Source organism: Calidris pugnax, unplaced genomic scaffold (assembly GCF_001431845.1).
Source record: "Calidris pugnax isolate Ruff unplaced genomic scaffold, ASM143184v1 scaffold171, whole genome shotgun sequence".
In the NCBI taxonomy this organism is placed as follows: domain Eukaryota; kingdom Metazoa; phylum Chordata; class Aves; order Charadriiformes; family Scolopacidae; genus Calidris; species Calidris pugnax.
Window position 1 is genome coordinate 5089395 of NW_015091064.1, and position 26411 is coordinate 5115805.

The 26411-nt window shown below is 42.6% G+C and overlaps 1 protein-coding gene across 1 annotated transcript in view; it reads left to right on the forward strand.

Annotated features, from left to right (window-relative positions):
* KCNF1 (potassium channel, voltage gated modifier subfamily F, member 1) overlaps positions 1-16978 on the forward strand; it is a 70323-nt gene extending 53345 nt beyond the window's left edge. The window contains exon 2 of the mRNA XM_014956732.1: positions 13843-16978. Within this exon, the coding sequence (XP_014812218.1) occupies positions 14575-16038 (1464 nt within the window). The 5' untranslated portion in view covers positions 13843-14574 and the 3' untranslated portion in view covers positions 16039-16978. The remainder of the gene's footprint in view (positions 1-13842) is intronic.
* Positions 16979-26411: the final 9433 nt, after the last annotated feature.

A 26411-nucleotide genomic window follows, 5' to 3' on the forward strand; every position in this document is an offset into this window, starting at 1 on the left:
AGTTCCAAAAGGAGATTCTCCTGTGAGTGAGCCAGAAAAACTCAGATATTTAACACATGTGCTCCTTTGAGTAGCTTGTTCCTGTGGCTGACTCTGAGCAAGTGCTGTGGTGGTGGGGAGGGTGAGGTGGCAGGTGCTCTACCCAAGTGCTGAGTTTGAGACCAAAGTAGCTGCACTTAGGAGCAAGTCCCAATTCGTGTCAAAAACTAAGGCTCCATCGCATTAGTTTTTCTTTATTACAGACAGGTTTAATAACTGGTCATCAAGCAGCATTTTCCGAGATTAAACCTTGGTACTACCAACAACACTGCTGCTCCCCTTCTGCAATTGTATCAGTATAAAAGAACATTTGTTGTATGAGAAGGTCAAGTCATTGTGATAATGTGAATCATAGAATCATAAAATCATAGAATCATATGGGGTTGGAAGGGACCTCTAGAGATCATCTAGTCCAACTCCCTTGCTAAAGCAGGATTGCCCAGAGCACATCACTCAGGACTGCATCCAGGCGGGTCTTAAAAATCTCCAGGGAAGGGGACTCCACGACCTCTCTTGGCAGCCTGTTCCAGTGCTCTGTCACCCTCACCAGAAAGAAGTTTTTCCTCATATTTGAGTGGAACTTCCCATGTTCCAGCTTATGCCCGTTGCCCTTTGTCCCATCACTGGAAACCACTGAAAAGAGTCCGGCTCCACCATCCTTCAAACTAGAGACTATGAAACAGGAAAAGGGAAATATTTTCACTACTCAGTCCTGCTTCAGCAAGATTTTGAGTCCCTGTGGAAGGATAGATAGATATGTTAGCAGTGGTGGGACACTCAAAGCTGCTGCTCCAGGAAGCAAAGGAGAGTCAACGCTTTCCTTCTTACAGCATGCACCACAGTTCAAATAAAAAAAAAAGAAATATAGTCAACTTTTATGATCTCATAAAGAAATTAAATGAATGAGAGAGCCATTGGCCACAACAGCAAGTTTTATTTAGCAAAGATTAATGATTTTTTTTTTTTCCCCAAAAAGAGTTTTAGCACTCAGAGTCTCACCTAACGGTACCTTTCTGATGGTCCTCAGCACCAGGCACTCAATGTCCTTTTCATAGCAAGAAGTTGGTATATGAAAGCCTGTGGTGTGCTTGGGGAATTTATAATGTTTTAGAAATATTGTGACTATGACACCTGAATTTTCAGAGAGGATTTAGGAAATAAAACTACATTATTATGCTAATGTCTGAGTACCACCAGATTTCCTTCTGAAATATTGCTAAGATTAGAAGATATAACCTGAGAAAAATAAATAAAGCAATTACCAAATAAATGGATGTATATTCTTAGGGGGAGAAAAACTTTTCAAACTTAATCTGGAAAAATAACCCTTTTGTCTTCTAACTAACTTTTATTTTCTGTTTTTCTGCACCAGAGACTACACACACAATAGGAAATGCATCGTTAATTCCAGATAGAATAAAGTTGTTCACCTAATGGTAAGAAATGTACGTATTTTGGGAAGGATAAAACATATAGTTCATGTTTTTCACTTAATCAATATGGTTATTTATAGATGCCCAACAAAAAAACTATTTCAACTGAAACATCTCACAGCTGACAATAAATATCAAGCCTTACACTTTTCAAAAGAAAAAAACAACTTTCCAGCTGCAACAAAAGTCCTTTCCGTCATGCCCACTGTGTGTGGGAAGACAGATGAAAGATGTGTGGGAGCAGTGTTTATTTTGGTGATTTTTCCTTCCTCGGGCAGCTGGAATGACTTGCTGAGAGACTCCAGGGAAAACTGTGGAGAAAAGAGAAGCTCGCCCGGGAGATGGATGGGGAGGGTGATGGCGAGTGCAGCAGTGGGCCTGGTTTGGACTCAAGTGCTGTCAAAGGACCTGCACAATACCGGGCTGAGCCTCCTTTCTGCCTCCATCCTTCCTGCTGGCAGGAGGAAAGCAGCGGTTGCTGTTTCCTTCTGGGGCAGAGGCTGATTTGCTTCATGAGTGTGCAGAGCAGATGTTTAAGACACAACATCACTGTGCCATAGATTATACAGCCCAGTGCTGATCTCTCCCCACCGTAGTGACATGAGACATCCCTTTCCCATGAGGAACAGTGGCAAAACACAAGTCCTTGCAGAGCTGGACCCTGCAGAACAGGATCTGGAGCCCAGCAAGGGCTGCATCCTCAGGGGTGCTGTACTGCCCCAGGGGCAACTTCAGATGGGTATTTTTACAATCATCCTCCTGACCTGGAACTTTTAACGACTCAACAGCTCTAAAATGTGCTGGGCTTAGGGTTATTGATTCATCCATGTTTGTTTGACTCCAAAGAGCCACTGGAATCGTCCATACATCTCCCCTTGGCATTACAGCTTGCAGACACACACTCACATGGGCTTTGTTTACAATCTGAAGAAATGGTTTTTATTCATGCAAAAAATATTACAGGATAAAAGGTGTTAGTGTATGAATGTCCTGTCTCCGCTCCTGATTGCTCTTCGCTGCTTCTCGCTCATTGCTGGAATAATTTCCCAAATACATTAAAAAAGAAGGATTCAATGGTACTTGCATGCATAATCATAATACCCATAAATAATAAGTAGAGATAGCGAATATAATTGAGAAAAACCAGGATCAGCTTGCAAGCAATTTGTGAGCAGGAGAAAGGGCGAAATGACTATAATAATTTCTTGTATTTAAATTAAGTTGAGAGAAGTCTTTGTAATGAGTTTATGGCAAACAGACAAGGGACTGTCACTTTTTTAATTATTTGAAACATGCAGCAAGTCGAGGTGAATTGCTGTCAGGACCCATTTGTGTTTATATTCTGCACTTACAATCTACAGAATGTTTACCCACTTTTTGAAATGCTGTTGGAAGCTTCAGCACCCTTTGAAAACCAATTTACTACCATTAGTGAGTGACCCAATACAGAATTCTTGTGAAATACAGCAGGATCATTATTAACTTAAGTAATAACTCTGTTGAGGAACAAAATTTTCCACTATGTGTGTACATCAATTACATATTTTATAAGCTTTTGAAAAATCACCCATTTTGATCGAATGTTAGATTTTAGTCCAAAAACCTGTGCAAATGCTAACTTCTTCACAAAGTTGGAAAAGAAAAAAACACCTGAAGAGTTAACAGCAGTATTCAAATTGCTAATAGTCAAATTTTACATTAAGGAATGAATAGAGAAGGAATTTTAAATACACTCCAAGCCTGATAGACATTATTAAACTGATATGCAGAATGGTAGACCATTCTGCTATGGTGCTGCAGAAAAATCCAGCTTCCAGAAGACAAAATTCAGATGTTCCCATAAAAAATACATAAATTAATACATAATATATTAAAACCTATAGAGATGCATCATGTGCAAGATATCTCAATTTTTGTTCTGGGCTTACAACTGTGCTATTTCCAGGGTATTGATATTGCAGTGCTGCAGTTAGAAGCTAGTTGTGGTGGGATTAGTGAAAGATTTTTTTATAAAATCCTAATTCTATTTTTCATTACATTCAAATTCTGACACAAAGTGTAAATTATTTTCACTGGTGTTTTACAGACTTTCGGCTGCTTTGGAGATCTGAGTCCATGTATGGTGAATGGATTGGCTTTGTTACTGTTTGATTAATGTAAAGAGCATGTCCATTACACCCCTGGGCTTCCCAAAGGTTTTATTAAGGACATTTCTTTCTTTTTGAAAAATGTACACATGGAGAGCAATTGAAGAGGATTCAGGCTTAATAAGATAAGAGGGGCTACAGAGAAAACAAAAGCAATAGCTGGTGAAAATCCATGTGGGGGATGTTGACTTTTTCTCTTGCCCTTGGGCTGTATGTAGAGAAAGTATCCTTTTCTCTCACAAATCCCATCTGTCATTTCTAATTTCTAAGAAAGGGTCTGGCAAAGAAATGTGAAGAATCTTGTGAGTGTTAGAATTACTGGTGTTGTACACTGGAAATAGAACCAATAATTTTTTTGACAGAAGAGATTGATGTCAAATACATGTAGTTCAGATAAATTGAAAGTTGCCAAAATTTGCAATAAAAACACTTAATTGAGATATATCCTTATATTGAAAGAAACTATTTCCATAGTGTCAAAATATATTTATCTCTGTAGCTAAAATGTTTAATTGTGGTTTGTCATTTCAGCTCTTTTTATTTTGGCCTCGTATTGTATGTGAATTGTATTATAACACAATATTAGAATGTTTTATTTAGTATAGGGTATATAAACATTTTCACAATGTAAAATTTCAACACTGCTAAACTAAAGATTTGGATGTCCTATATTTAGATTTGTTTGACATGCTGTTAAGAGGAAAATTTTAAAATATTGATTACTTTTTTCTTCCTCCTGTATCTTAAATATTAGAAATTCCTAGAAAATACTCTGTATTCTGTGCAGGTCTAGTTAAAATTAATTAATTTTAATCAATCAGTAAATGTTTGATCAGTAAATGGTTTGTCACAAGCTCTGAAACAGAAATCTCAAGCAGACCATGAAGCTGGGGAGCAGGACTGTAGTTCCCCAGCTATGTGGCATGATCATTTATTGCTTCATGCATATACATTAGGAATTTATTGCAAAATGTGTAAAACATTAAGACCCTGATTTTGCCTTCAATACACCGGCTGCGTAAGAGCAATATGGCAGAAGAATCTAGCCATGTATTAATTATTAATAAATTACTTAGAATATTTTTGGGGCTAATCTTACTGCATCCAGCTCTGTTCTCAAATAAGCCAAAGGTGAATCCCCTGTGATGAGACATTGCCAACTGCTTTTAAAACCTCATCCATAAGCTGCAAAGCCCATTTCCAAATATAGGTAATTGATTTCCCTACCATTTGGATGCGTAAGAACTGATAATTATGTATTCTGGTCACATTTATGGGGATGTTTGCAACTAGCACCTGACTCCAAATGTATGATAGTGTCTATGTTTGTTGCAAACTAGAGGAAATCTAGAGAAATTACTTAGGGATTTGTGCTATTTTTGATACTGCTAGCTTTTTTTTTTTCTGTAAGACTAGATAAATACTAGAGTATTTAGCATTACTGGGCAAGATTTTAGATTTGAAGAGCAGGAGGCACCATGGTTTCTACCCTGATCTTTAGGGTAGCCACAAACTTTCTTTCAGGATAGGAGTTTTTGTGCTCGTTTGTGGCATGCATCCCAGTGATTTGTGAGGAAATGTAACTGTGGATATCCAGCCAGGTGGGTGGTTAGTCTTTCAGCTGTGTGCTCTGTTATTGTGTAGTCTCACTAACTGTGCAAAGAAGCCTAAAGAAAAGATGAGAGACGACAGAGGAGTTAAAACTGGGGTTAGAGCATGTGGGAGATGCTTTCCATTAAGTGAAGTTTTAGTATTATTGCTGGCATAGGAAGGGGCTCCTTTCCCAAGGTCACCCAAGAGAATTCTGTGTAACAACTGAGGGCGGCTGAAATTTTCCTACTGCCATAAGCAGGAGCCCCTGCCTGTCCTGAGATTAACCGGTGTTAGTCACAGCAGCGGTTTGCAGTGAAGCTTAGCAAAAGCGATGAAGTCCTCGTTACTCATCGGGACAGAACAATTGAAAATGCCACAGAATGGTAATAAAGAAAGATCTTGGCAGCAGTGTTTCCCATTCATCATTGAACTTCCTTTCATCTTCTTAGCTTTTTTTTTTTTTTTGAATGGGATATCTTGGATTCCGTAATCTCGTTTTTGAGGACACTAGTAGTGTACGTACAACAACTCCATGTTGTTCATATCACATTGTTCAAATGGGCTTATGACTCTACCCTGAGCAAAGTGAATTAGTATGCAAAGTGTCAACACAATGTTAAATTAAACAGCACATAGTAATGAAAGGCATTCAATTTGATAAAGTAAAATGAATTCTTAACTGAGCAGAACTGATTATTGTATAAAACAGAATGGATAAAAGGCTTGACTCACCCATTGTCTAGACAAATCACTTAGAAACATGTGGGTTGGCTTTAGAACCATTCAGATAATGTAAAAGCTTATTTGTAATCTGTTTGCCAAATAAAAAATGTTTTTTGATTTTACTCATTTGTAAGATGTTAAGACAGCTGAAGAAAAGTAGCAAGAAGGTAAACAACTTGCCCAATGGCAGACAACAGATCCAGAGTAGGGCCAGGAAATTATTTCTGACATATCATTTATCCTCCTAAAATGTAGTTTTGATTGACTTAAAACTCTTTGTAAATTCCACTTCAATGCAGCAAACATTTTTGCTAAGCAAAGCTAAATAACACAGCAAAAAATGGAGACGCTGAAATCTTTTTCCAAGGTAAGGAAGGGTCACGCAGAGGCTTAGACTTCTTTTTCAAAGGCAGTGAAAGTAAGAACATGGCCCTCATCACTTCTCAAAGCAGTGATCAAGACACTGTGGAAAACCAAATTTGATTTTCCTCTATGCCTGATCTGCAATGCAAAAGTTTACTGATAAAGAAGAGCCTTCATCTCCCCAAATTTGCATGCCTTAATGCTTTGAGTCAGCGGTGGCTGTGCAAGCAGGATGCTGGCCAGAGAACACCACCTCTGCCAGTCCCAGACTGCCTTCCTGGCCACAGGCAGGACTGTGACTGTCACCTCTCTGCAGGAGATGGAGGAAATAAGCCTGAAGAGCCCCCCAGCTGTGGGAGGCAGGCATCAGCAAGGTGCTCCAGGGCATCATGACACAGCCCTCAGTGATCCCTGCAGGATTTAGTCAAGTCAAATGTCCACAGCACTCCTCTGTGGGAATGGCATGGATAATTTCATATTAGTGAAGATATTAACCCTGCCTCTGTTACTGCCTACACACCTTCCTCTCCTTTGTCCTGTACCACTCGTTGAGAGAAGGAAAATTATAACTATGCTTACAAGAGCCTGTGAGAATTGCAGGCTCTGCTGAAGCCTGTATTTTCCTAAGTGTTGCAATGTTTTCTAGGATCAATGAAAGCATTTTATTTTTTATTACTGTTTCAGCACACTGATAAAATGTTTTTTGTGTTTTTTTTCCAGCTGGTTTTCTTTACAGCTTTTTCATGCTAGTTTCATATCTTTTCCTCTCAAAAGCACACATATAGGAGTGCTTTTGACCATGTTTACTGTGAATTATTTGATTATATTCCTTATTTTGATTGCCCACAATAAAAATATTAGTTCACATAAAAATCTCTTCTATTGTAAAATGGTACACACTAAATTGCTACACATGCTTTCCTTTCAAAGAATTAGGAACAATAACTAATACAGAGTATTGTTAATCACTGTTCCAACTCCAAGCACAGTAGAGTGTTGGATTTTTTAAAAAGAAAATACATTAAAGCACATTAAAAAAAAAAGCCCAGCAGGCTTAGAAACTGGATTCATGTCTTGGCTGCTGAAACTTAGCAAACAGTCTGCCCGTTGCCACCTCCCTCTCTGCTGGTGTGCTTCTGGTCTTTTCTTCGAGTCAATTATTGGCAATGATACCATTCAGTAACAGTGGGAACGTTCACCTTTGGGAAGCCCAGCCCAGTCACTTCGCCAGGGCCTCCACCAAGAGCCCTCTTGTACCTCTACAAGTACCCTCTACATCTTTTTGCCAGGACTCCCTCACTCGAGCTGGCGAGGCTGCTCCAGGGATGCTGCCAGGCAGCAGCAACTGGGGTCCTTTGAGAAATTAGGTACAGCAAGTCGTGATAAAAGTCACCAGTGGGATTGCAGAGGCAGACACACAGAAGCTGTGAAATGCCAGAGCTGAGGTCACCCATGCAAACTGCATTCGACCTCCTTGTGTATATTCATTATGATACAGACCCTAATTGCATGCACACATGCCATTTTTTTGAACTGTTGCCGTACTCAAATGTCCGCAAAATCTTAGCGTGGCAATTCTTGTTTGAAGCCACTGTCTCTGCAACTGTAAGAAATTTTGTCAACTGTTTTTTCTCTTCTCTTTGTATATGCAACAACATTCAAAGGGAGAAATATTAACTGAAAGCTTTTGATGACAGTGTTTAAGAGCAAGAAGAAAACTTCCAGTTCTTCCTCAAAATGCAGTGACTCTGTAAACAAGACAAGGTCTTTAAAACTTTTACAGCATCTCCAATTCCCATCCTGTTCATGACTCACTGATATGCTTAATTTGAAGCCAGCTGCTAGCTGCTTGCAGTGAAGGCTGCATCTTATTTATTTAAAGCTATTTACATTAAATCAGAGATTTGGCTGGTCCCCTGAGTGGTCACTTAAGGCAGGTTTAATTGTATGGGAAAATAGACTCATTAATGTCAAATGGAAAGCAAGGGCAATTAAAATTTACAGCAAGCTATTACCAGTCTCCTAATAAGGAATTAATTAAAAGATCTACTAAAATAAATTGACTGAGTATGTATAAATTTTGAACTTGAAAAAAGAACCAAAGTAACTAAGAGAAGGGAAAATAAACTGGAGAAGGAGTTTTTTCATCTGAAATAATAGTTGTGGAGAAATACCTAAATATGCTAGAGACAGAGGCACATGAAATCAGATTTGCAAGGTGAAATTATCTGGTACAGTCCCTCTCAGTTCAGACATTTCATAACCTCTTGCTTTTGACATATCAATCTGAAGGAAGTCTAATGTATTGAGAAAATGTCACACAAAATATGGACATGTATTTAAAAATTTAGAGATTTTGTTTCATCCACTTCACATTTGACTGACCCTTCTTTTCCCATATCAAGGGATTTGAAAGACTCATCCCTTACCAGAAATAACATCTGTGGGAGATGAACAGATTTCATGCCGAGGCTCAGGCTCCCTCCATTAGCTCATGGCCACATACACAAGATGTACATCAATGCTAAGACCATGAGCTGCTACCATGAGCATCAGAAGGGTTTCCTGTTAACATTGTGTGCCCACCACATGTCTCCCCACCCTGGTGCCACAGTCTGTGAGAGCCAGTCATGCCTTGTTGCCCTTCAGATACACTGGGGAAGTCCATGGGGTTGGTGATGGTGCTACAGCAATGTCCCCACATGCATGCTGGGAACCACAGCACCTATGGGAACACAATCCCAAGTTTTATTATAGAGTGTCAAAACAAGTAGCTTTATTGCAGAGCAATTTATAAGGATAAAAGAAGATATGTTTTGAAAAAGGATTTGCAATGTTGAGCTACAAAGGATAAAACAACACATTGCAGTGGCTGGATTAATTTGTCAAAAATAATGTGCTGGCTCTTCCGGTGGGGTTGTGAGGTTGTCTCACTAACCACTAGAAGCCACCTTAGATTTGGAAACTCTGAAGGCTTCCTACAGCAAAGTCTTTCGTGCTCCTCTTACTAAAGCTGGCTGTGGTAAAGTAATCAGAGTAGCTGCTCTAGATGACCTGACCTCTTTCTGAAGCCTACAACATCATTCATTGTCTCTTTCTTCCAGATTACCTGCCTCCCATTTCTTGTGATTGGCACAAAGTAATTATATGGTGTTTCCCCCACACAGAACCTTGTGCTGTCAGCTGCTGAAGCAGTCCTCGTGCAGCTGTCTGCAAGCCTTATCCCCACAATACCCTGAGGAAAGGAAGAGTAAGATATTTCCATTCTCCATCCTTCTTCAGGTTTCTGATTGACTTTTCTATAGTACATTTTCATCACATGTTTTTGTCTTGAGTGGCTCTCCATAGTCTGCGTCTAGCTGAAAATAAGTTGCATGTTAGATGCTGAGATCTCTTGCTGGATCCATCACAGTTCCAGTCTTGTTAGTGTCATTTAAAAACCAAATGTGACATAGCAGAAGGACAAGTGTGGGGGGGGAGTTATACGGAGTAGGAACCACCATATCTCCAAACCTGTTGTTAGTTCTGTGGCCTCTGAGGGCCACATAACAGTGTCCAACATAGAAATCATAGGACCTAAAAAGCAGGTGCCCTGCAGGAGCAAGTGACTGAGCACAACTTGGTACTGCCTAGACCAGTTTTACATGTGCCAAGGATGTTTCTAGGCATTGGGGCCAACTGGCAACTGGTCTCCATCTAGTCTAGTCTAGGAAGTCCTTTTAGTCTCCACTACAGGTGGCTGCCTGCAAACACCTCTTGGGAATGGTCTCTGATGGCCACATGATGTCTGGGAAGTGTCCATGTTAACTGGTCGGTGTGGGCTGGATCCATGCCAGCTATACTCTAGCTGTTTCTTGCTTGGGCAGTCATAGTCAGGTCCCTAAACTTTCTTGAGTTTGCATGTGTAGACACAGCACTCAACACTTTGTAGAGTCCAGAAGGACAGAGAGGCCAAAGGTGCCACCATGGTCCCAGGCACTGAAAGCAGGGCTGCGCTCAGTGCAGGGGCTGACTGCACCGCAGCCTGCTTGCAGAGAGGCTGCCTGACTCCTGACTCTGCATTAACCCCCCCTCTCCACATGGTGTCCAATCTTATCTCCTCAGGGTTGGCACCTAACCCATTCATGCCCTTTCATCCACCACTACTGCCCATAGCTCCACGGGGAGCCGCTGGGCTCATCAGCCATGAGGGCAGAGGTGCTGCCTGGGCTTCAGGAGTGTGCTATGAGCCGAGCTCAAGAGGAACAACCTCTCTTCCCCGACTGGCACAAAGCTGCCCAGTGGTGGAGGTCCTCCCAAAAAGTGGCAAACGGAGGAGCCAAACGTGCAGGTCCAGCATCCTCCAAGCACTGCTGTTGCTGCAGGTCCCCAGGCTGTGGGTGCTCTGTGCCATCCTCATCCCTCATGCAGGGCCTGGGAGCTGTATTTGAGCTCCACCTATGGTTTGTGGACCAAGCCCCACATGGGTCTGAGTGTCCCACGGGAGATCCTGGCCATCCCTGCTGGGGCCGGGGCTGCCCTTGGCTACCCAGGTGCTCTCCCCTCAGCTGCAGGGCTTGAGGTCCAGCCGTATCTCCTCCTTCCCACAGGAGCCACTCTGAACAACAGCCAAAACTTCACACATCTGTCAGCTCAAATCCTGGAGTTGTTCTCTGAGCCAAAGAGACAGAACGAAACCCCCTCCCTCTTTCTTATCCGGTCTGTAGGAATTCACTTGCCAGCACGCATCGCTTCCAGCAGGCACAGAGCACGGCTTGACCTGTTTGCCCAGTCCAGATAAATCAACAGGAGTTGAATTTAGAAGCCCTAATAATTGCAGCAAACTGCTTATAAATGAGTTACAGGGCAACAATTATCTATTGAAATTTTCAGATTACAGAAGCTCTCTTTTCATGGATGAAAAATGAATTAAATTAGTGAAATAAATTATTTGCTGTGAATTGTTCATTCCGCTCCTGTTGTTTGCTGCTCTGCGATATGTCTGATAAAAAACATTCATCAAGTAAGCCTGTCTCACTCTCTTCAGCTACAAAAACAAGCTTTTAATTCATTATGATTTTCCCTGACCCTTCTCTGTATCATTTACATTTGTCAAAGTGGATTTAAAATGCTACCAGATCTCTAACATTTGACAGGCACACTGAAAGGTGTAAAGAACTCTGAAAAGGTGCAAGACGAGGGAGAATAAAGCAAAAGGATTTTAGCAGCCGCACTAAGTAAAGTCTTTATAAGGACTGATCTGGCATTTCAAAAATAGTTTCTTCCCAACCTTCCGAGAATGTGCTGAGATTTATCATTTGAGAGGAGCTGATTTCACCTTTCAAACTGAACAATGTACGTACTAATCCTGTGTGCCTATTTTGTAGGTGTTTGTTCTGTAAAATTACAGGAGTAGGGAGAAGAGCCTTTTTGGAAATGAAGGTGGTGCTTTCTGTGTTGGTCCTGCTGGACCATACATTGATTTCTTGTTGTTACCTGGAGAAAAGCCAAAAGGTCACCAGAATGAGTCATTGATCAAAGAGAACAGGTGCCCGAGATGGTTAAATCTCAGGATTTAAACCTAAAGAACCCGTTTCCCGATGCTGATGCAGTCTCACAATATTTTGATTGTAACTTTCCCAGATCTCAGTTTTGTTTTGCAAGAATTGATAGTCAGTAATCCCATCTGCATTACATACAAGCACGTAAATGAAATTAGCATTTCAAAGTTTATTGTACTAAAATCAAGGTAAACTATTCATGTTAGTAGGGTCAAGGAAGTCCCAGATGGGGAAATATTTATTGATGAGCCCACAAAACCTAGAGTTTTCCCAAATATCCAAGATATTTCTCTTGTCCCAGGAAGCTTGCAAATCTCAGGAAACTCATATGTGCCTGGAAAAAAAATTCAAGGGACATCTTGTATTGCATCCACACTATGTGGTAGCCTCAGGAACACATGAAGGTGACACTGACCTCCAGAGATTAACAGTATGACTCAGGTGTAAATTAATAGATATTACCCTTTTCCTGGGACTGACACCTGAATAAGGTGACCAGCCCCTGCAATTATTGTTCCTAGCCCTCTGTGCTATTCTGCAGCATGGATTTGAGTGACACAACCCAGGCATTTGAAAAAGTTTATGGAGCTATGGTTCTTGCATGTCTTATTCCTCACTGTGGCACCGGGTGACTGGGTGTTACATTTACTGGGTAGTTATAACACAGCGGCAAGAACCCACTTCCCCTTGGTTTCAGTTTTTTGCATTATAACTTGGTGCACGGATGTGTGTGACAAAGAGAAAGGATTTTGTTCCTCTGCTTTACGGATTTCTTGCAACTCTGTTAAGAATTCACCTCTTCCCTCTCACATTTTTACTCTCCTCAATCATGCAAGACCTCAGGGACAAGGAAGGTGGCTGGATCAGTGATTTTAACTCGGGGCTCGTGCACCCCTGAGCATCGTGAACTACCTCCAAGGGCTATTGATAAGATAGTGGAGGCTATGTGAGTGCTCCATACCAAGGGGAGGTCTGGTGCAGAACCTCTGACTAATCTCCCATAAGTTTCCTGCAAGGGATTGGAAATGGAGCACAGCATGCTCAACAGGGTCCCCCTTGCTGGGTGACACAGCCGTGAGGACAGTGGACACATCACAGCTCTCACCTTTCTCCCAGGATGGACGTAAGCCTAAAGAGGCAAACCCTCAGTTTGTTTTGCCTCTCTCTATTCCCCTCCACTTACAAGCTTTTCAGAAGCCACTAAATTGGAAAAAATCCAAACCTGCTGGTGTAGGTTGTTCTGCTGTGGCCACAAACAGTTAACTAATGAACTGTGGGTTTTGCTGGATCAGAGCCCTCATGACCCACTAAAATAAACTGCATAGTTAGATTCAAGCATTTAAGAGCACAGTGATAGGCCCACTTGCACGTAGGGGTCTGGGGAACAAATGCCCATCAAATCCTGGCATTTGGAGAAAACAAAGTAAAAAGGACATGCTTGCTGTTTTATTCCTACTTGTTAAGCCCTGGATGAAGTACGAAGCACTACTGCTGGTAAGTAGCATTCACCAAGAACTCATCATAAGGCGTTGTAAATTACTCAAGCACCCACCAGGGTCAGCTGCCAGCAGACTGAGAAAACACAGTGAAAACTGAGGACAGAGAGATTTAGGAAACATGCGCAGGGTGCGGGGAAAGTTTTGCTCTGCAGCTGCACCAAAAAGTTTATGGTCTCTGCTTGTTCTTAATGACACCAGTACAAATCTACAGAAACTGAATGTCCTGACAGAGAATTACTCTAGAGTTAGAGCTCCAGTCCCACTGAGAGCAAGATTTATGTCGTGCATTTATTCCAAAACACAGTATTTTTTCTCTGGATTCTGCCATCAGAAGAAATAGATTGGGTGCCTTTCTGCAGCTCAGAATGACTTTATACATTATTATGTTTTGTATTTGATTTAAAAAAAATGTTTTAAAAAATCATTACAGTGCATGGCGGTATAGAAACGCACTATTTTACAGCTAGGCAGGCATATAAATAGCTGAGCTGTGTTTTCTTTGTAGCTGTTGCTTTGCTGGGTTTCACCAGAAGAGGGTAGAGTTTGGGAAGGACTCCTCGCAGCCTGGGCTCCCTATTGTGTTGGGAAACTGCAAAGGGAAAACAAGCACAAGTTTCTCCTCTGCACGCTTGCACCGACTGACTATGTGCAAGAGTCAGCAGATAAACTCTGGAAGATCTTAAAGTAAAACGAAAACGGACAGAGAAACAAAATTCAAAAGCAGCTTTCTAGGGAAATCCGTGGAATCGAAGAGAGAAACGGCAACAGTTTTCTGTGGGCTCACCCTGCTGATTGTCTCTCTGAGAACTGTCACTCACTGCACGTTGCATTAATCAGAGCGCAGGATTTATTTCTCTGCCGTGACTTCCACCCTGTGAATAAATATCACTTTTAGAGAGAGAATGGGACCTGAAAAGACTCTCGAGCACTGAGCAGAGGGGTGAGTTTTATTAAATGGTTTCTTCTCTTTCAAATCTGCTGGAGCTTTCTAACATCCTGCTTGCAGGCACAGCAGCCCGATGACTTGTCTTTTCCCTGCGGCTTGTTGCATATCTCACGAGGCTTTCCTGACCGCAGGTTTATCTCTGTAACCTTTCCCACCACCACTCCGGGTCAGTTTGGTAACATTTGTAGTAGAGCTGACTCGGTGCCGATTTGCTTTCATGAGAAATTAAAACCACAAAGCTTTGAAACCAAACAACAGGCTGAAAATTAAGTAAAATCCAATATAATTAAAATGGCAGGTGACTCTAGGTTTCCAGATGTAGACAATGATGGATCAGAAAAAAATGAAGAAACAGAGATTGTAGTCAATGTCGGTGGGGTAAGGCAGGTGTTCTACGGAGATAACCTGAATCAATACCCAGAAACACGGCTGGCAGAGCTGATCAACTGTTTATCGGGGGGATACGATAGCATATTCTCCCTCTGTGATGACTATGATCCCGGAAAGAGAGAGTTTTACTTTGACAGAGATCCAGATGCTTTCAAATGCATTATTGACGTGTACTACTTTGGGGAAATTCACATGAAGAAAGGAATATGCCCCATATGTTTCAAGAATGAAATGGAATTTTGGAAAGTGGATCTGAAATTTTTGGATGACTGCTGCAAAACTCATCTAAGTGAAAAAAAGGAGGAACTGGAAGAAATAGCTCGAAGGGTGCAACTGATTCTGGATGACTTGGGAGTAGATGCCTCACAAAGTCGCTGGAAAAGGTGCCAAAAATGCATCTGGAAATTTCTGGAGAAGCCAGAATCGTCCTACCCAGCTCGAGTGATCGCTGTTCTGTCCTTTCTGTTTATTTTGATATCCTCCATCGTGATGTGTGTGGGAACCATCCCCGACCTGCAGGTCGTAGATGAAGAGGGGAACCGTATGGAGCACCCGACCCTGGACAGCATAGAGACAGCCTGTATAGGCTGGTTTACCATGGAGTACGTGCTGAGGCTCATCTCCTCTCCCAACAAACTCCACTTTGCCCTGTCTTTCATGAACATTGTCGATGTGCTAGCAATACTTCCTTTCTATGTCAGCCTGACCTTGACACACTTGGGAGCCAAGCTCATGGAGCTGAGTAACGTCCAGCAGGCTGTCCAGGCCCTGCGCATCATGAGGATTGCGAGGATCTTCAAGCTCGCACGGCACTCCTCGGGGCTCCAGACTCTAACCTATGCCCTGAAACGCAGCTTTAAGGAGCTCGGGCTGCTCCTCATGTACTTGGCCGTTGGAATCTTTGTCTTTTCTGCCCTGGGTTATACCATGGAGCAAAGTCACCCTGAAACTTTATTTAAAAGCATCCCTCAGTCATTTTGGTGGGCAATCATTACCATGACCACAGTTGGATATGGAGACATATACCCTAAAACAACACTAGGAAAACTGAACGCTGCCATCAGTTTTCTTTGCGGGGTGATCGCAATCGCCCTTCCCATCCATCCCATCATTAACAACTTTGTCAGGTATTATAACAAACAGAGAGTTTTAGAAACAGCTGCCAAGCACGAATTGGAACTGATGGAGCTAAACTCAACGGAGGGGAAAGCTGCAAGCTCCAAAAGTGAACTAGAGGATCTTGCGAGGGAAGGCAAGGAGGGTCCTTTGCATAGCAGCCGGCTAAAAGTCTCCCACAGTGACACCTTTATTCATCTCCTGTCAGAAGAGAAACACTATAGGACCAGGCTTCAAAGCTGCAAATAAACCGTGAGCTGTTGTCAGCGCTGAGCTATAGGTCGGGACAACCTGACAATCAACTATTGAAAAGACTCGTGGGATCTGTCAGAGTTGGGAGGGAGCACTGCTTTGCTTTTCCAACATGAATATAAATTAACCCCATGGTTTCTCCATCAACAGTTGGTAAGACTTTGCTGTTATTACCCAAAATAAAATAGTAGGACTCCATTGAGATCAGACTGCTTATAATGAGTGCATTCCAACAAAAACCATTCGTAATCATTTTAGAGACTGAAAAGTCCTTCCTGATCAGTAAATGTTCAATGACCTGAATGTGCAGCATTGCCACATCAGAACTCTGTACCTGTGACAATAAAGAGCAGCATCGCACAGATTGTGTCTCTCAGGCTGTCTTCAATGCCTTTGCAGTTAGGAGAACTGCTCCTAAAAAAATTAAAGCAGCCTCTCATTCATATTAAATTCAGGTTTACAGCAAAATGTTATGAGCAGTTTCAGCCTAGAGATACTGTGAGTATGAGTATATACCATGTGCAGAATATTAGAGGCAATGGCTGGTTTAATTTTTGTATAATGCAATTTGGGGTCAAAATACACTGTTTGGATAGGTATGTGTTACTCTGCAGAAAAAGAAATATAATTTTCAATGGGACATGTATCTATGTTTTGTGCAGAGATGGAGAAGAGAGTCAATGTATTTTAAGGAGCAAGTTAAAAAAAATATTTGTTCAAGTTTTTAATTACAACAATCATTTATATATACAGAAATCTTTCAGGAAGGATTTATAATTAATTTTTAAAACTGTAAGTTAACTCATAGTATTTTTAATTCACTATTAAAGTAAGAGAAGTTTACAGGGGAGTTAAATTGAGTACTTCTAAAAAAGACACTTTAACTCTTTGAAAGTAAGTGTAGAGAAAGTTTCAATAAAAGTAGCATAATATCCAATTGATTTATGGTAAAAACATCTATCTGAATGAACTTATTACCAGGTTCTCTTTTTTTTTAAAATCACATCCCACCCCTACAATAACTGCATGGGTCTGTAAATGTCAGTTTACAGAGGTGGTAGGCACTAATCAGTATCTCATTCATTAATCAGCATATTAATCAACACCAGTGTGTAGTTACTATCCTTTCCAAAAGCAAGTGCCATCTATGTGAGCATTGATTTGGCTCACATAACAACTGCAATATATGGGTTTGGTCTCTACGAGAGAAATCCATTGAAACTAGGAGTTATGCCAGCTCAACGGGGAGGGAAGAACTGGCACACAGATGTATTTACATTCATTAAAAGTAGGATCCCAAATGATTAAAGGGCTAAAGTAGCTGTCCTTGTTTGCTCCCTTTTGTGCTGAGCAGCAGCTTGAGTCATGACCCATCCCCAGGCACCTCCTGGTGCCCAAGGACCAACACACAGGTCATTGGGACTCTTCTCCTGGGACATGGGCAAGCGATGGGGCTGTGGTATCCACCCCACAGGATCAAGGACTGGAGAGGCATAAAGCCACAGGGTAGGCTCTTTGCTCTCTCCTGGCACCTTGTTTTCCCCTGGGAAAGGGATATTTGTCTGCTGGTGGGAGGAGCACTCCCTGTCCTGCCGGGAGTGAGGAGCAGTGGTGATGTTTAGGGGCCGGGAAGGTGTGCAGAGGTGGGCAGCTACTCCCAGGAACACTGCCCACTCTGCAAGTCTCCTGACACAGAAATCAAGCCTCTGCTCCCCTAGGCTGAAGGCCTTTCCCAGCACTACCTCTCACACCCCGAGTTGCTCACCTCCAGGGACACCTACTCTGTATCCTTGTGCCTCAGCCCCATGCCAGACCTACCGTCCTCTTCCCCAACCCCATTACCATGTCCTGCCTTACCTCCATCAAGCAAGAGAATTAAAAGCAACCTTTAAACCTTCTGTACCAGAATCCTTCCACAAGCCTTTGTCCCAAATACTCTCCCGCCTAAGGCCAACAGGCCATCCAAGTGCCCTCCTCAGCCCAAGCATCCCGTCATCCCCATCCTCCCCTCCACCTCCCAGCTCCCAGTTCTCAGCCTCTAGACCTGCTCTCTCAGTTCTTCTTGTCTGCTGAGACCTGTCCTTGCTTGCCACCAGTTTCAGCTCTGCTCCCACTGGCTGCCTGGCCAGGACCATTGCTGACTCTCACCAAAGGGTCAGGATCCTGCCCCTTGCACTGGTGAGGACTTCCAGAACATGAGTATGGGCTGTACCCATCAAAAATTGACATGGGTGGGATGCTGAGGAGGGGGGAAGAGGAAAAATAACAACACTGTGCCAGTCCCTTCTTTGGTAGTCCTCATCTGTCAGCAGGAATATTAAATGTTCCTGACTTCCCTCATGACATGCGGAGTGTGGCTGAGGATGAATTAAGTTAGCAAAAGTGCTTTTCTGAATGAGGGAAGCACTGTATAAATGCTAAGTAATATGGTTAGCACCGCAAGTACTAAATCCTCACTGCTACACTTTGCAATTTATTTAATGTGACATTAAATAAAAAATAAGCTTCTTTTATCAGAAATAATTTTATGGGCTAATTTTCCCGCTGAGTTATGCCTTTGAGCACGGGGGTCTGCCTATGCTATGTCAGTATGGAAAGAGCTTTGAGACAACCTTGGTGCCACTCCAGCCCAGGCTGGTCTCAATCCAGGCCCCATGTGGTTTGCTGCACTAGGGACCGAATTTATTGGATTCACTGCCATATAAAAAGCTGTGGGTGGGCAGGATGGATTCCTGACCTCCTTGCCTGTGGTGTGGGAACACTGCAGGAGCAAGGGGAGATGTGGGCAGCGATGGAGGAACAGGGCAGCACAGGGAGGGACTGGTGAGGAGCAGGGTGGTCTTACACAGCCGCAACCCTGATGGTAGAGAGCAAGGGGCTTTCTGGGGCCCTGGGAGAGACACCTCTCACAGACCAAGAAACTACTGTAAACTGCTGGCTTTGAAATCAGGGCTGGAAGGAAGGTTCTGCCCCTTAAAGGATGGAGTGACCTAGGGGACGTTTGCTTTCAATTTTTTTAACACTTGGCACAACCCAACAGAGCTGATTTTCCTTTATTACAAGTTAATCTAAAAAAAAAAAAAAAAAGGATTTAAAGGACATGAAAGGTTTGAGGGTGGGAGAGGGGTGTTAGTGCAGTCCCTTCGCAGAGGGGAAGCAACACCGCCCAAAGGCTTTGGTTGACTTGAGGTCCCCACTTTTAGACACAAGGCTTTCTCAAGTCCAAAGTTAGGACAAGCCCTGAAATCTTTTCAAGGGGCCAATTGCACCGTGCTTGGTGTAGGTCTCATTCCCTGCCCTGGGTGAGGTGGGCACAGGCTGCCCCCACCCAATCCACCAGTGACTGCCCCATGTCTGGCTCTTCCCGAGCACTTTATGGACACTTTGGCTGAGTCTGTGCAATTAAATTAATGAATGCAAGGCATTCCCAGTGAGCCAGGCTCCAGACTCACAGAAATGGCATCAGCCACTGCATTGAACTTCCCCAACATCTACAGCACAGTCTGTAACACAGCTGTCCCTTGGGGGAGCCCAGCCCCTGGCATTCAATACGTTTCACTGGAACAGCCTGAAAATGTTCAAGTGCAGAAAAATCTGTGTAAACCACCCGGATCTCTTCTGATCCCTCTGCTTCCCAAATACTCCTCTTTGGAATCCCAGGTGTACGGAGGAACTGGGTCACCCTTCCCAGAAGAAATCAGGAGCTCTGGGAAGAAAATGTAGTACGCTACTATAGAGAACCCATTGAGCAGAAGTATAGAGAAAAAAACAGAGCTACTGTAATTTTGCTTGACATCCCTTCTCATACAGAAGCTCCTCAGTCCACTGTACAGGAAATTTCAAAGCACAGTGAGGAGGTCAAACTATACTTCTGAGAAGTTATCCTGTAGGACTTCTGTCCTATGCAGCCAGCCCTGGCTGCTTCTTGAAAACTTCTAATCTTTACTACAGCCTGCAGTGTACAGAATTAAAACTTGAAGGGACCAACTTTTAGTTCCTAAATACCATCAGCTTCAGCTGTAAATTTGGGATTAATCCAGGTTTGACATCAAATAGCTGCCAGAAGAATCTGATTCAATAGCCTTAATTTAATAACCCACCCAAGGGTAGATTGGTGGCAGTTGCTAAGACTGTAGGTAAAATGAAGCCTGTCTTTAGCTTCCCAGACACCATAAAGGGTAGAACTTAATAGAGTGGAAATTACTTTTAGAAGTGTGGGAGATGGCTGCAGTAGTCTGTGACACACAGCATTAGTCTCAGGGAAGTGATAGGCACGTAACACGTCAACTCACACCATGCTCTGGCTGGTGTGTCACAGCCACCTTGGCTTTGGAGACAGCATCAAATTTAGGCAGAAACTGCTGTCTACAGCTAGGCTTTTATTGCTGGTCTGCCATATATATATGATTTGAAGACACTTAAAAATAAAATCAAAATTGTGGGAAATACTGGAATACCACTTTTGTCTGCTGCCATGTGTGCAGGAGAGCTACCCTTTACTGTAGGTATGGCACCTGCCACACAGTGTTAATTGAAATGCCCTCTCTGGTTTGCACATGGGTCAAGGGGAACATGTGGAGGCAGAGCCAGCTCGTATCAAACAGAAGGAGGGCTGAGGACCATGTATCACAGCCCTTCTGTCCCTGGCTGTACGAAGGGCAGTCATTGCTAATGTCCCTTTTGCAGCTGAAGGTGACAGTGATGCTGTTTCTGTAACCCTTTAGGCAGCTTTTTTTTTTTTTTTTTTTGCCTAATGTGCTATTTGAATCTACCTGATATAAATACTTAGGATGAGAAAGCAAGACCAAGTCATTTTCAGTCTCGGGTGTTCTTCTCAATCTATACTGATTTTTCAAATAACGACACCAAACACTCACCTGAGACTGGATGAAAGAGTGACAAACAGGTGCTTGTTGAAACAGAGCATTCAATGTCCATAAAAGTGAAGGTTAAGAGATATTAATGAACAATTAACCATACTGAAAGATACAAAAAAAACCCCCACAACCCTCTTCCAGCCACATCTGCATTGCCAGATGTGCTAAAACAAATAGAACAGTGTCCCCTGTGAATTATGCTAGGCAGAAGTGCTTCCTCCCTCCTCCCTGTCAACACGGCCGTCAGTCTTATATCCACTGACAAACTGCACAAGTTCTTACTCACACAGGTATGACAGTTACCGGGCACATGCACAGGAGGACACACTTGCTGCCCAACTTGCTGTCCATTCATGAATATCAACAGTTCCTTCCACACCAGCTTTCATGAGACACTTTCCCTTTGAGACAGATGGTCCTAGTGACGTGTGGAACAAGTTCTGCACTGCCTGGTGTAAATCAAACTTCACCAAGAGTTTCAGCAACATAGCACTGGTGTCCAAGTCAATTCAGGGCAATGAATATTGAATTTACTGCTTCAGCCGTAGATATCCCACTAAAACCAAAATTGGTTTCTCTTCCTGCAATGAACCCTATTAGGCTTGAATTCAGCGGCAGCTCTGCCTGCCTTGGGAGGGTTGGGGGAATGATGCAGCCAAGTGAGCCAGGCTAACATAGAAGGAAGGCTCGCGTAAATCACGGAGGGGAAAATGAAGATGATAGAAAGGTCTGAGAGCTCCAGGAGAAGCTGTGCCATTTAATTGTTTCTTTTCTTGTTGCTTTCGTATGTAGATGAGAAAGCTGCCAGCGTCTTAAAGCTGCTTTTTGTCTTCCCATGTAAGGGGAGCCTTGAATATCTTTTTAACATGCTGAGAGTCAAGTACTACTAAATCATCCTAGTCAGTTAAAGATATACAATAGAAGCAGAAAGGAAGGGAAATCTTAAAAGGAATCCAAGTAGAAGACTCTCTTTAAAACTATTTGAATCTACCTGATATAAATACTTAGGATGAGAAAGCAAGACCAAGTCATTTTCAGTCTCGGGTGTTCTTCTCAATCTATACTGATTTTTCAAATAACGACACCAAACACTCACCTGAGACTGGATGAAAGAGTGACAAACAGGTGCTTGTTGAAACAGAGCATTCAATGTCCATAAAAGTGAAGGTTAAGAGATATTAATGAACAATTAACCATACTGAAAGATACAAAAAAAACCCCCACAACCCTCTTCCAGCCACATCTGCATTGCCAGATGTGCTAAAACAAATAGAACAGTGTCCCCTGTGAATTATGCTAGGCAGAAGTGCTTCCTCCCTCCTCCCTGTCAACACGGCCGTCAGTCTTATATCCACTGACAAACTGCACAAGTTCTTACTCACACAGGTATGACAGTTACCGGGCACATGCACAGGAGGACACACTTGCTGCCCAACTTGCTGTCCATTCATGAATATCAACAGTTCCTTCCACACCAGCTTTCATGAGACACTTTCCCTTTGAGACAGATGGTCCTAGTGACGTGTGGAACAAGTTCTGCACTGCCTGGTGTAAATCAAACTTCACCAAGAGTTTCAGCAACATAGCACTGGTGTCCAAGTCAATTCAGGGCAATGAATATTGAATTTACTGCTTCAGCCGTAGATATCCCACTAAAACCAAAATTGGTTTCTCTTCCTGCAATGAACCCTATTAGGCTTGAATTCAGCGGCAGCTCTGCCTGCCTTGGGAGGGTTGGGGGAATGATGCAGCCAAGTGAGCCAGGCTAACATAGAAGGAAGGCTCGCGTAAATCACGGAGGGGAAAATGAAGATGATAGAAAGGTCTGAGAGCTCCAGGAGAAGCTGTGCCATTTAATTGTTTCTTTTCTTGTTGCTTTCGTATGTAGATGAGAAAGCTGCCAGCGTCTTAAAGCTGCTTTTTGTCTTCCCATGTAAGGGGAGCCTTGAATATCTTTTTAACATGCTGAGAGTCAAGTACTACTAAATCATCCTAGTCAGTTAAAGATATACAATAGAAGCAGAAAGGAAGGGAAATCTTAAAAGGAATCCAAGTAGAAGACTCTCTTTAAAAATAAAATCTGAAACTGGAAAGGAAGACTGAGTGCTATATACAATATATCTTGTATATGCCTACAAAAATACTGTTATTTTCAGTGAATCATTCTACTGATTTCATTGAAAACAAGGCACCCAAAGGCTGACTTTTTTTTTAATGTTTTTCTGGTTTAAGCATGAAATGTTGTGATTCCCTATTCTATAAGGAAGTAACCTGTATACACTTCGCAGCAGTTACACATCTTAAAAAATGAAAATTATCCATATTCATTAACATCTATGCTAAAGTTCACAAATTCTGTGTTAGAGGTCCCAGAATGGTAGAAACTCAGGTGGGCGATCATGGGATGAAGGCAGAAAAGGCAGAAAATTGCTCAGCACCGCAAAGGGAAGTTTTAGAAGACCTTCTGACAGCCCCTGCCTGCTTTGCTGTACAGGAGACAAGCTGCAGCTTCAATTACTATAACAGCATTACAGGGAAATTCTTTATCAGTACGATGCACTCCGCTGATCCCAAGCAATGTTTCCACTGCATTACAGTTATCAGCTTTACAAAGTCAGTATTTTCCAGGCTTACTCGCGTAGTAAGATATGGCAATTTTACACAGTGCCCAGAATATGAAGTAGCTGTAGCTAGCTGTTGGTCAGTGATGATTTTTTTTTGTATTATGTTTACAGCAAAAATGACACACCACAAATATCCTTTGCCATATTCACATAAATGATATATTCATTGTCACAACTTGATTTTAACTTGTCACATCCCTGAAGTATCAGCTTGTCCATTATCACCCAGCGAAGAACTAACCCTTCTGTCTTAGTCTATACCAGATTAACCACCATGAAATACTACATGCCATTTTGGTTTCTTCCCTTGTTCCATCAAGATTACTCCATAATTGGACAGCTCTTGTCACGGGCATATTTTTTCTTTTCATTCGGCCTCATTTTTCATATCTTAATTTCAGTCTATTACACTTCATTGTTTTGTTTCAGAAAATGGAAATGATTCATCTCTCTTGCTGCTCACACCCTGACACACTTGCCGGTGACTAGTGCACTCCCACTAGTCACAGCTCTCTGCACTGTGTCAGTTCAGTGGGGCAGGCTTAGAATGCACCTAGGAAGGAAAACACACTGCCTCAAGACTTCATTTGGATGTGTTGGCCAACCAGCCCCCAAAACCCTTCTATGCATCAAAAGAAAACTCTCTCTTATGTGTGGAACATTCAAAAGACACGAGGTCTGGGTGCAGCAGCCCTGTCTTGCCCTTTAGCCAGGCATTTTCGCACGTTTAAATTCCCCTCTCTTTGGGAGGACTGAAACACTCTGAAACAATTTGCTGAAGTGAGATTGCTTTAAACGTGTGCTTACGTGCTTTACTGATCAGAATGTGCTCATGTTAAACCTTACATGGCAAAAAAATGGATGTTTCTGAACTGCATCCAAGCTGGAACCAGCAATTTTCTGCTCACAGCCACCAATCAGGCATCAGGACAATGGCACCTTGATTGGTCCCTACAGGGGCTGCTGCAATATAAATGAGAATGATTTTCTGTTCATGAATAACAGATAAAGTGTCGTCCTGTTGCTCGAGAAGTAAAATATCTAGAAGGCAGCCTGACCTTTGCATCCTCCTGACTCACTTTGTAGAAACATTACTAAATACAAATGTGTTTCGGTACAATATAAAAAACCTAATTCCTTGACTATTTAGCAGGCAAAACTCAAGCAGAGAGGAGATTAAGCCTGCATCCTCCCCTGGGCTTTTGCTTGGGAATGGCCACTGGCCAGCTGGACACCTCTTGCTTGTTTGCAGAGGAACAAATCACACCCTTGCTTGCCAGCAGGTCCTTCTATTTCTACTGGTTGTCACAGTAATAAATCAATTGTTGCTGCAAAACACAGCTCCTATCCAACTCTTGGGGAATCTGTAAACTCTCTGCAGCACAAATGTCAACCAATTGCTGGCCGGGCTTTCAGGCTGGAGTGGTTATTGTTTGCCAGTTAGTTATTTGCATTGGAACAGTAAATTCCATTTGCAAAAGCCTTTACCATTTGGACTCATTTGCCTTAGGAGCAAATTAATTGCTGTACGAGACATCATCCCTGCCGTGACTCACATAGGGCACATTTGTGTTGCTTTGGCTGGAGGAGTGAACACCAGTTGCCAGCTGGACTTCATCCTTGCACACTGGAGCTGTTATTGTCCACCTCACATGGGGGTTTTTACTGTCAGGACTGTTCACACGAGACTCAAACAAGTCAAAGGTGCAAAATGTTTTTGGCTTGGGAAAAAAGCATGAAGAGAGTATGAAGGTCCTCAATGAGGATCCAGGAGCTGGCTGGGGGGAGTGCATGTGGGCTGCCAGAGCAGTTCTTGGCTCAGCCACCCAAGGGCAGCCAGGTGAGGCACCCACATCTCTCTCCTTCCCTCCACTCATCTGGTTGCCCTCTAAGCATCAGTTTGCAGTGAGCAGGTGAGTGGCAAAGGGTTGTTATGTTTGACATTCCCCCAAAAGAGGTCTGTCCCTTCCTTCTACCTGTAGAGAAAACCACCATACCCCAATGCCATGAGGCTCCAAGTACACAAGACATTTTAAGAGGCGAATAAACCAGCCTCGGAGACAGCAACATCCTCCCCTCAGCTAAACCCAAGGGGTGCCAAAGGGTTTTTTGAAGGTTGTAGATAGGGTTCATAGGGTTGTAGATAGCCCCAGGTGTGACAATGTTTGTATCTAGGACTGAGACTTGCAGGTATCAGTGAATCTGATGGTAACACTTGGCTCTGCTGGATAAGCCTGTCTTATAACAGCATGTGCCACCCTGAAAAGCTCATGGCTCTCCATTTTCAGGATTTTATGAGGGAAAGTAATAAAGTCTTATTCAATATCACCAAAGAAGTCACAACTATTTGTAAGTAAACTGGCTATTCGCTGAAATCCCCACTTAAGTTAGAGCAGCTCAATAGGTCGTATGCTGCTCTGTCATATCTACCAGGGGAAATAAAGCAAGCTAACTGGATTCCTCTACATTTCTTACTGTTCCAGGGTAAATGAGATTATCGTGATGACAGAGAGGTGGGGAAGAGGGAGGTAATTTCCTGATACACTCCTTTTTGATGCTTGCTGGCTTAGCTTGCTTATCCAGATTGGTACATTTTGTAAGCTAAAAACTGGATTTTGTGCAGCAAGGCAAAGAGATTATGGAGCAGCCCAACACTGCCAATTCTTGGACAGTCTGCAATTAGAAGTGGAGTGCAACAAACTAATCTAAAATCCCAGATTTCAACCTAATTTGCTGTTATATCAATCCAAGACACATGATGCTGTATGGTAACAGCAGCTGCAACAAAATGTGAAGGATCTGTCCATCCATCAGACCTGTGATGAGAAGAGGCCACTTTCAGCCCTGGTGGGTAGTAAAGGACCTTGGC